Raw genomic sequence first — 11194 nt, 5'->3', positions numbered from 1 at the left:
TTTATCCGATAATAGAATTACTTTCTAATCTATCACGTATCTTACATATACTAATAGTTTTTTAATGATATTTACTTATTTTAAAGTTGTGAATTGTAAATTTATACATAACTACTTTTAAAGATTAAAGTAATTTCAAGTTTATAAAGTTGGTTATTAAAAAGAAGAAGAGTGTATTTCCGGAAGATCCCAATAAGGTTATCTGATTTCCGGCCATTTTGCCAGAAATTTTGTCTTTCAACTGACGTTTGCTTTGACGAAATTTCAGAAGATAATAGTTTTATTTACTATTCTATATATTTAAATGTGAAGTGAATACAACATATAAACACAGTAAAGATGGCCCGATACGGTCAGCGACCCGAAAACGCTTTAAAGCGAGCAAATGGTTAGTATACAAATCATCCTTACATATGGATGCAGTGATGCAATCCATGTAGTTTTCTTATATTTACACGATTATTTTTTTAGAATTCATCGAAGTTGGAAAACCAGCTAGAGCACTTGACACTCTCCAAGAAGTTTTTCGTAATAAAAAATGGGCGTACAATTGGTCAGAATCCGTTTTGGAACCTATTATGTTCAAATATCTAGATCTATGTGTAGAACTGAAAAAGTCTCACATTGCCAAGGAAGGTCTTTTCCAATACAGGAACATGTTCCAGTCAGTGAATGTAGGATCACTTGAAAATGTTATAAGAGGGTATTTGCGGATGGCAGAAGAAAGAACAGAGAATGCCAGAGAACAGTCGGCACAAGCAGTTATTGATATTGATGATTTAGATAATTTGGCTACACCTGAAAGTATATTATTGAGGTAAGCTCATTAAGTGACATTTAAGGTAGTATTTTATAATTTTTAATAAATATTTGCAATTTTTAGTGCTGTTTCTGGAGAAGATGCCCAAGACCGTTCAGATCGTACCATTCTTACTCCATGGGTTAAGTTTCTTTGGGAATCTTACTGCCAATGTTTGGAACTGTTGCGTACAAATGCTCATGTTGAGAACTTGTATCATGATATAGCCAGGATGGCTTTTCAATTTTGTTTGAAATATAATAGAAAAACAGAATTTAGAAAATTATGTGATAAGTTGAGGAAACATTTGGAGGATATCTGCAAATTACCAACACAAATGGCGAATGTTTCCATGTCTAAACCAGAAACTCAACAACTTAATCTGGAAACAAGGCTCCATCAACTTGATTTTGCTATTCAGATGGAGTTGTGGCAAGTAAGTGCTCATTATGTATCATATAACATGCTGCAATTGTCAGGAAGTATTTATAAGATGTGGAATGTGATATAAATGTAGAATATAATATTTGAGTGGGTATAAATGTAAAAATTAATTGCTAATTGTTGTAGGAAGCCTACAAGGCCATTGAGGACATCCATAACTTGATGAATTTGTCCAAGAAGAGTCCAGTACCAAAAACCATGGCAAATTATTACCAGAAACTGGCTATGGTGTTCTGGAAAGCTGGAAACTATCTATTCCATGCTGCTGCTTTGTTCAAGTTCTTCCAGTTGTCAAAGGAGATGAAGAAGAACATCACTCCTGAGGAATTACAAAGGTAAGTTAGTATTGCTGTGTCCTAACACTAGTTGTTTCTCACATACATGTCTCTCACAATATTCAAATACTCACTGAGAACTCATTTCTTCTATTGTGTAGACTGTGTAAGTTACAAAAGGACGTTTTTCACATTTGGTCCCAGTGAAGATAGCCTCAAATGGGTTTGACAGAATGAAATATTGGTGTTTGGCAGTGTTGAAATTTACATTACAAATGAAACATATGCAATCAAAAGTAATAATATATTTACAAACTAATACTTAACAATTACCAAAAAAAGAAAAAGTAAATCATTTTTAAACAGTTTTTAAAAATATATAGTAAAATGTTAGTATAAATAATAAAGTTAAAAAGTATCTGTTGCAATCTGGCAACTGATGGTTTAAGGGTTCTGACTCTATTGCCAAATCTACCTGTTAACAAAAAAATTTTCTAATAATTAATTGCAATTAATATCAAATGAAACAAATATTAATTCATTGATGTTTTATATAAGGTATAAAATTGAAGAATCCATAAAATAATATAATAAAAATGTACATTTTAAAAGCTTTATCTCTTTGTATTTGAAGCATATAACATAAATTATAAGGATATGGCAATACTGTCAACACAATATTTAATTCTGTGAAACTTAATTGACAGCTAATTTGAGACTGTCTTCACTGGGACCAAATGTGAAAAACATCCCTTACAAAATATATTTTTCAATGTACTTGAACGAAATGATTTGACCCTTTTATTATTATGTTCTGTATTATTATTGCAATGGTACATTGTGACAAATATGTTCACTGAATCTTTTGGTTGAAGTTCAGCTGTATGTGTTTTATACTATATGAAGAAATGCTTCAGAATAATTTGTCATTTATCAACTGAATTACCTACTTCAATTTATTTACCATATAATAAGATTGTACTATTATCACTGTCAGCAGTATTTATAAGAATTATTAAAGGATTATAATAAAATATTTCCGTCTCTTGAATCACATGATTGATACACTTTTTTCCTGTTATTAGTAATAGTATTTTCAATGGGACCAATATAAACACTTGAATGTCTTTTAATTTTAAAGTTATTTTTTGATGCCACCTTTAAATAAACCATGGAAAACAACAAACTGAATAAAATATAAACAAAATTGTTAGTAGAACCAAAACTTGATTTTATTGGGATAATTTATTATCATTTGAGATTGGTGTTATTAAACAAATACTGGAGAAGATGAAAAGAGATTTAATAAACAATTCAAAAGCTAAATCCATGCAAACAACTGAAACTCTGCCACAGATTAGTAAAAAAAATATAACTAATATAAAAAACTTATTTAAAAATGAATAAAGGCAAATAATATCAAAACACAGGTGTAACTTTCATATAAATATTGTCTTTTAATAGAGGACAATTGGTTAAATACATAAATACAAAAAAAGGTACTTAGAGATCTTAAAAATGTTTTTTTGTTGTTATAGAATGGCTTGTAGGGTATTAATTGCTACATTAGCAATACCATTGCCTTCCGCTCATCCAGAATTTGATAGATTCATCGAAACTGACAAGTCACCTTTAGAGAAGGCTCAGCGCCTAGCAGTTTTGTTGGGGCTTATTCAACCACCTACTAGAGCTAGTCTTTTGAGAGATCTTGTAAGTATAACAGGAACATTTTACCTTCTTTTTTCATATACTTTAATAAATCTTAAATTTATAAAATAAAACTTGTTACGTTAAAAGAATCACCCATCAGTGTCTAGTTACTATTTTAACCAATACAATTTTTCTGGTCAGCATATTAAAAAAAGAATTGTCAAAAATATGTAAAAGATGCTTGTTTCTACAGGAAATCTTGTATAAGAATACAGCTAATATATTCTAGGACTTAAATGCCATGCAGATCCTTTTCATGCACAGTTGATACCACAAGTTTTCTCAACACTGTTAAATTACCAATAAACCTTCAACACAGTTAGCGATTACTGTATTATAACTATACAGTTATCAGAAATAGTGAATAGGACAATATCTTCAAAAATATACAGAATATATAAAACCACTTATTTTGAAATATGCAAACAGTGATTGTGCAGACACTGAAGTGTTGGGAAGTTTATTAACTGATTCTATAATAGGCACCCTTCATATTCTCTTATGTGAGAATAACTGGACAGATTTGAGACAGAAAATTGGTAAATATAACAAATAAAGTTATTATAAAAGAATGAAGGAATTTTTTAGTAGTTTTAGCCAAGGAGCTAAAGTGATATATATGACTAGAATGAAAAAATAGGCTGTTATAACAAAAATTAATGCTGTAGTCAGTGGAGTGCCGTCAGAAGTAGAAACCTTTATAGGCATGCCTGGAAAACATCTTTTATATTGAAAAAATATTTACTTTCCCTAAACTTTGATATAAATTTAAATTTGTATAGTTATGTAATTTCTTATTGAGCTCAAATTCAGTAGTATTGTTCCTTATAAGAAGAGGAACCTATGTAAAAATTCTTAATCAGTTGTCTTTAATTTCAGGTAAGAGTTAATGTTGTGAACCTGGCCAGTCCTCAACTACAAGATTTATACAATTGGCTGGAAGTTGAGTTCCATCCTTTACTGTTATGCCAGAGAGTGCATGAGGTGATCAAATCTCTCGAATCTGAAGAGAATGCAGCCCTCCAACAATATGTGCCAGCTTTACAAGATGTAACTCTGGTGCGTCTAGTGAGACAGATAGCACAAGTCTATCAGACCATTGAATTTGCTAGGTTAATTCAGATTGCCAAATTTACTACACCTTTTCACTTGGAGAGACTTTTGGTAAGTTCAATTTCTTTTTATTTCTATTTAAAAGACTCTTTACTATGCTACAATCTAGGTAGTTGCAACTTCTAATCATAATATTACATTATTTCATAGAACTTTTAGTTTAGTAGTTCATTCTTCTCATAAAAATAAATATTTCATATTAAAACTTACCTTTAATATATTTTTAGGTTGATTGTGTGAGACACAATGATATGCAAATTCGTATTGATCATGGCAAACACTGTATTCACTTTGGTATGGATCTGAGTGAGAGCCAAAGGGAGGACAAACCAGAGGGGCCCACTTTGCAAGTTATGCCAAGTGAGCAAGTCAGAAATCAACTTATTAACATGTCTACTGTATTGAATCAAGCCATACAGGTCATTAATCCCAACAAGAAGAAGGTAAGAGATTAAGATTAAACTTATTGCTTAAGAAAGTTTTCTTTCAATTTCTTTACTTTTGTGGTTTCAAAATCTGTTATGTTGGAGAATAAAAGTCATGTGGTGCCAAATCAGGCAAATAAAGAGGGTAATTTAATGTTGTTGTCAGTACAAACGTTTTTTAGACTTTTTTTCTTCGTATTCACACTTCAATTCTATTTTTTTAATCTATAGTGATTGAACAATATGATCATATTAGTAATTTAATATTTTTATGTTACCTTTAGCTTGAACGAGAAAAAATTAGAGCTGTTATGGTTCAGAATTATCACGAAACAAAGGTTAGGGAACACCAGAAAATTTTACAGAGACACAAGATTATTGAGGACAGAAAAGAATATATTGAGCGTTTGAATACAGTCAGGGAAGAAGAGGAGCAGAAAAGGTTGGTTCATATAATATATATAGTTTAAATTTGTGAAAACAACAATATTAGAACTCACAACTCACATTAGTGTCATTTGCACTTGAATATTATTTAATTTCTAATTCGCAGATTCCTTTCTCATGACTTTGGTTTTTAATTGGATATTTTCTAACGTAAAGAAAGTGCATTTTGGTTTTCCAATATAAGAGAATCTTATTTTAGATTCTTTATTTTATTTATTACTTAAGAAATCCTCAATATTCTGAAAAGATTTTTTAAACTGATTCAATTTGTTCTGACCTCATCTCACTTTTTGTGCATTGACCACATTTTACTGTATTTTGATTCTACCAGATTTCGTAGCACAACTATCTTATGTGGTAGTAATTTCTTATGCAATTGCAACAAATCACATCATCTACAACTTTTTTTTTTCAATAAAAACAACATTTTTCTGTAGACCATTTTTCTTTTAATCAGAATTGTTACTATGATAATTTTAGATTGGAAGAAATGCAAAGGCAGCACTTAATGGCTGAACAAAAACGATTGGACCAAGAAAGGGAAGAAAGAGAGCGGAAACGTGCTCTAAATGAAATTCAGCAGGTTAAAGACAGACACTTAAAGGAAAAACTACAACAAATCAGACAAACTGGTCATGGTCAAAAGATACTGAAAAAAATGGATGAAGATGTGAGTATAATCTTTTTTCTCCACTCAAACTATATTTTTATCATAATTTAACTTCGTAGGATATAAAAAAACTTGATGCAGACCAGATAGCGGTGAAAGAAGCGGAAGAGCTGCAAAAGGAACGTCGAGAACTTCAAGCCAAACTCAAATCGCAAGAAAAGAAGGTAGACTACTTCGAGCGTGCTAAGCGATTAGAAGAAATTCCTCTACTTCAAGCCAATATGCAGGAACGTCAATTACAGGATCAAAACTTCTGGGAGCAACAGGAGAAGGAGCGAATCGCCGCAGCAATTGAAGAGCGCAAGCTGGCCGTCGCAACAAGAGACCGTTTGCTACGCATGAAAGTCGACAAAGATGAATTCATCTCAAAATTAAAGAAGGAGAGGAACATTGTTTACGAAGACAATCTTAAGGAATTCGAGAAGATGTTGAACGAGGAAAGAAAGAAGAGGCTTTTGGAAAGAAAGATCCAAAGAAAAGAGGAGCGCCATGCTACATATATCAAAGAAAAGGAAGAAGAAGCCGAACGTAGAGCCAATGAAAAGAGACGTCGCGAAGAGGAAGAAAGAGATAGATTAGAAGAAATAGCGAGAAAAGAACGGGAACAACGTGAACGCGCACAAAAAGAGGAACAAGAAAGGAAGATGAAGGAACATCAAGAGAGTTTGGATAGAGCTTGGACGATACAGAAAGCTAAAGAGGAAGAGATCGAAAAGAAATTAGCGATGGAAAAAGAAAGCGGCGACAAAGGAAAAGATTCTTGGAGGAAAGACCCCAAGAATACCTCTTCTTGGAGGAGGGACGATAAACCTGCTGAGGAATCGAAAAATGAACCTTGGAGAGGTAAGTCTTTGCTTTATTTTTGTGAGAGGTTATTCCTCTACATATGTCTTTTTTTGCAGCTTATTTTCTAATTGCACTTCTATTTTATTCTTCTCTATCTGTCTTTTATCTTAGTGGTAGTATTTCGTTTGGTATTTATTTTTCTGTAGGGAAAACTTCTACAGGGAAGAAATTACATAATTTACACATGAAATTACATATGTTGTATACATTTGGAAAAAATTATGCAACCACCATATTTTAATTATAAAAATAAGTTTGCTCTATAATTATTGACCTCTTCATTGTTCATGTAGTCTTCTTCTTCTCGATTTCGATATTTTCACAAATTATTAAGTTTTATGTGATTAAATCTGGAAGGAAAGTACCCAGTCTTGAAATTTGGTACATAGGTTCCTCTTGGCGTGAATAATTCAGGGAAATAGATCATCTCTTGATGTAAAGAAGAGATGTTTTAATTATAAAAATAAGTTTGCTCTATAATTATTGACCTCTTTCATTGTTCATGTATTCTTCTTTTCCTCGATTTCGATCTTTTCACAAATTATTTAGTTTTATGTGGTTAAATCTTGAAGGAAAGTACCCAGTCTTGAAATTTGGTACATAGGTTCCTCTTGGCGTGAATAATTCAGGGAAATAGATCATCTCTTGATGTAAAGAAAAGTACTATCATTCTTTATAGTGCAACATTTGTCATTTATATATGATTTTTTTTATATAGCCTCTCGTTTACGAGCAAATGCCGAAGAACCTCCAAAAAGCGACACTACTACTACTTCTTCTTCTTGGAGGAATGACGATAAAAGAGACGATCGCCAAGGTGAGCGTCGTGGCGGCGACGGCGGAGGAAGATATGGCGGCCGCGAGGGCGGAAGATTTGGCGACAGGGAAGGTGGTGTCAGATTTACGAGAGATAATAGGGGAGATCGCAGAGACGATAGGGAGAGGAGAGACGACAGAGATAGAGAGCGTAGAGATGACAGGGATAGGAGAGACGACAGAGACCGTAGAGATGATAGGGAGAGAAGGGACGACCGGGGCGGAAGAGACGATAATCGGGAACGCCGAGACGATCGTGATCGCCGAGACGATCGTGATCGTAGAGACGACAGGGACCGAAGGGGCGGGGAAGAAGGTACTTGGCGTAGAAAGACTGACGACGACCGTCGTTCTACTCCTATGAGAAGAGAAGGTGCTCCAGAATCAGGATGGAGGAGTGCTAACCGAGAGACCGATCGTAGAGATGATACTAAGAGAGACGATAGAAGAGGAGCTCCGATGACCAGAGAAAAACGTAAGTGACCACTTTTTTATATTATTTTAATACGTTATATAAATAAGTAAACCCACGAAAAAATACCAAATTCGTGTCGCTGTATACTCTGTGTCATTTTCATTACCTTAATATTAATTTACAATTATTTCCTATTAAGTCGATGAGGATGCCAGGAACTGCCTGGGAACGCGTTCATGGAAAAGAACAGCGGTAAATCGAGATGATTGGAGAAGCCTGTTGAAGGAGGCCAAGGCCCGATTTGGGCTGTAGTGCCATTGGATGGGATGGATGGATGGAATTATTTCCTATTCCCAGATATTATTCGCCTTTGCTTGTAGATATTTTTCTACTCTTGGGAAAAGATTTGTGCAATCTTTCTACAACTCTACTATTTATGAATTTTGGGCGGGGTTTATCGACCACATGACCTTCCCACTATCTAACAAACTCCAAATACAAATGAGAAGCAACCTAAAATAACTTCTATTTTACCTCTATTTTACAAAATGTGACAAAATGGAAATTATAGAAAGAAGTTTTTTGAATAAAATGGATTATGTTCTTAATAACGAAAATAGTCTGGGTTAAAAATATCCATTCTATTTTAAACCTATTTTATATTAAATAACAATAAACAGTAACAAAATTAATGTTTGGTGGAAGCCCCATTGTTGCCAATACAACTTTGCAATCTTGTATTCATAGATAGCACCAATCACCTCATGTTATATTCAATACGCTCCTCCCGTGTCTGCTCAATTGATTTCCATAGTTCAATTCTATTCCGTGGTCTAAGGTTTCTATCATTTAATTTCGGGTGGGTATAGGGTTCAGGTCTGGACTTTGGAAAGGCCATGGGAGAACATTAACATAAGTTTCTCCCAACGATTCTACTTGAATGCACCAGGCAATTATCATGTTAGAAGATAAAGTTGTTATTGAGAATCTTTGGATCACTGATAGCAACATTATGTTCTGAAGAATATGCTTGTAATATAATCCTGTTAATTTTTCTTCTACATGAAAACAAACATCCAGGCCTTCAGCACTTTTCCATCCCCCTACATTGACCGAGAATCCTCCACTATTTCTTAAATCAAGAGTATACTGTTCATCAAACCTATGATTTCTCGGCCTATAAACTCTTATTCGACCATTGCTATATGATCGAAACACGTTTTCATCAGAAAATGCAACATTAGACCCAAAGTTGTCTTCACAGTTTTTGAATTTATTACAAAATGCAACTCGTCTCTTGTGATCCTCAGTCAAAAAAGATTTTCCGCAGCTGCACATTTATCAATTAATTCACTTGCTTTAATCCTTTTACTTGCAGTACGAATGCCGCCCGGAAACGCTGTCTCTTCGCTAGTTTTTTATATGTGGCACTTCTCTTAGATAATCTACTAACACCTCATCTTGTTGCTCTGTAATTCTGAGTCTCAAAGTAATTTTGAGGTTAGAAAAGTCCTTCCTGATCTCTCTTTCAAAATGCACTACATGTAAAAATATTATCAATTCAAATGAAGATTTTGTTGCCTGTGATAGTTGCCATTCCGTAGAAACTGATCTTGCTCTATTTCTGTGAATAATGTAGAGTTGCGTTTAAAGCAGATTCTATGAGGTTGATTTACGTTTGTAAAATGTAGGGGGATATCACTATGTTGTAAGAAGATGTTGATATTCTCCAGAACTATAAAGCTGATATTATTAACGTTACAAGGCAAAATTCAATCAATAACAAAATCAACAATCGTACGATGTGTAGATTATACAGTTCTAAGGAAGAGTAGTGAAAATGATTTGCAATATCTATTATATCAAGTTGTTTCAGAATGCGATGAGTATGAAGTATTTTTAACATGAAGAAAACTTATTATATGGTAATATTTAAATTTGGGTCCCCTCCTCTTTATTGCAGATGATTTAAAGATTTATTATGAAATCAATAGTATTTTAGTGAAAACTGTATTAACCTCCAAAAATTCATGCTCATTATTATTGTGGATTTGTCCTACTGTAATTTTTGGACCCATTCTTCATTCTCCTAACCGATTTGTTCCAGCTTCTATGCAACAAACTGTCTTCTTAAATCAAATTTGCTGGCATAGCTTGTTTTTATTTCTATATTAATTAAATTCTCAATTAGGCTTAGGTTATGGAGTGTTAATTGTGGCAACACTGTTGAGATTCTGAAAATCGTTAATAATCTTTCATATTTATAAAAAATGATTGTTATAGACGCTGAAAACAAAGTATTGGTCATTATAGTTCTTTCATGTATCCTTGCAGGTTTCCTTAGAGAAATCTTGAATCTTTTACCGATATTAATATTAGCAATGTAGTAAGTAATATTAGCAATGTTAAACCCTGTTTGTGATGGCACAATACTACTGGCAAAAAACCTACCCGATCTGAGACATCTGCATATGAATTGAGGAAAACTATCTAAATTATAATATTAATCAAAAAATTAACGGTGACATTTAATATCATTTTTTTTTTTGTTTTTGCAGCAGCTCGCGAGCAACAATCTCAGCCGGAAGGCGAGGAGGGCTGGTCCCAAGTTGGAAGAAGACGTTAAGCCATTATATATCTAGACTAGAGAATTAAGTTACACAATTATACCGATATTTTATTTACCTACAGGTTATGAGGGTTTTCATTTATAGTAATCGTTGTTTTAATGCGGAACTGGCTTGTACTCGTTGATAAGGCAGTGCTGTGTGCTAATTAACCCATATAGTTAATTAATAAAATTTGAGATATGTATTTGAATTTTTATTTTACCAATTCTGCACGTCAACACTCGGAGCACATGTAGATTTATCCTAACCTATGTAGAACCTATCCCAATATAAAAAAGTCAGTACGGACAGAACAACAGACAGTACACACTGTTGTATGACTCTGTCCAGTTTATTGTAACGTAACATGTCATCAGCTGTTTTTGTTCCAACCAAACCTGCATATTTTATTTCAAATTGTCAACATCAGTTGGTCATGTAGTAAGAATGGAGACAGAAAGATTGCTGAAAAGAACCCTAGATAGTAAAATGCAGGGCGCAAGACCAAAAGGAAGGCTACGGAAAAGATGGGAAGATGAAGTGGCAGCGGACGCGCAAAATTTGTTAGACGTGAGAACCTGGAGAAAATCAGCGCGGGACCGACAAGGTTGGAGGCATAGTTTGG

The 11194-nt window shown here is 33.5% G+C and overlaps 1 protein-coding gene across 2 annotated transcripts; it reads left to right on the top strand.

Annotated features, from left to right (window-relative positions):
- Positions 1-199: 199 nt before the first annotated feature.
- On the top strand, positions 200-10774 carry eIF3a (eukaryotic translation initiation factor 3 subunit a). 2 transcript variants are annotated; one of them, XM_072522058.1, is made up of 12 exons: positions 200-388; positions 472-817; positions 884-1235; positions 1370-1578; positions 3057-3228; positions 4108-4392; positions 4569-4784; positions 5051-5208; positions 5694-5883; positions 5943-6726; positions 7448-8020; positions 10522-10774. In XM_072522058.1, the coding sequence occupies exons 1-12, from the start codon at positions 340-342 to the stop codon at positions 10584-10586; spliced, it is 3399 nt and encodes a 1132-aa protein (XP_072378159.1). In that variant the 5' UTR covers positions 200-339; the 3' UTR covers positions 10587-10774. The 2 variants fall into 2 exon arrangements, with proteins under 2 accessions (XP_072378159.1, XP_072378158.1); XM_072522057.1 differs by having other exon boundaries at positions 201-388; positions 10519-10774.
- The last annotated feature ends 420 nt before the right edge of the window (positions 10775-11194 follow it).

The sequence above is a fragment of the Diabrotica undecimpunctata genome, chromosome 2, assembly GCF_040954645.1.
Source record: "Diabrotica undecimpunctata isolate CICGRU chromosome 2, icDiaUnde3, whole genome shotgun sequence".
Classification (NCBI taxonomy): Eukaryota; Metazoa; Arthropoda; class Insecta; order Coleoptera; family Chrysomelidae; genus Diabrotica; species Diabrotica undecimpunctata.
Note: the sequence above shows the minus strand (reverse complement) of the source record. Positions and strands in the feature narration are given on the sequence as shown.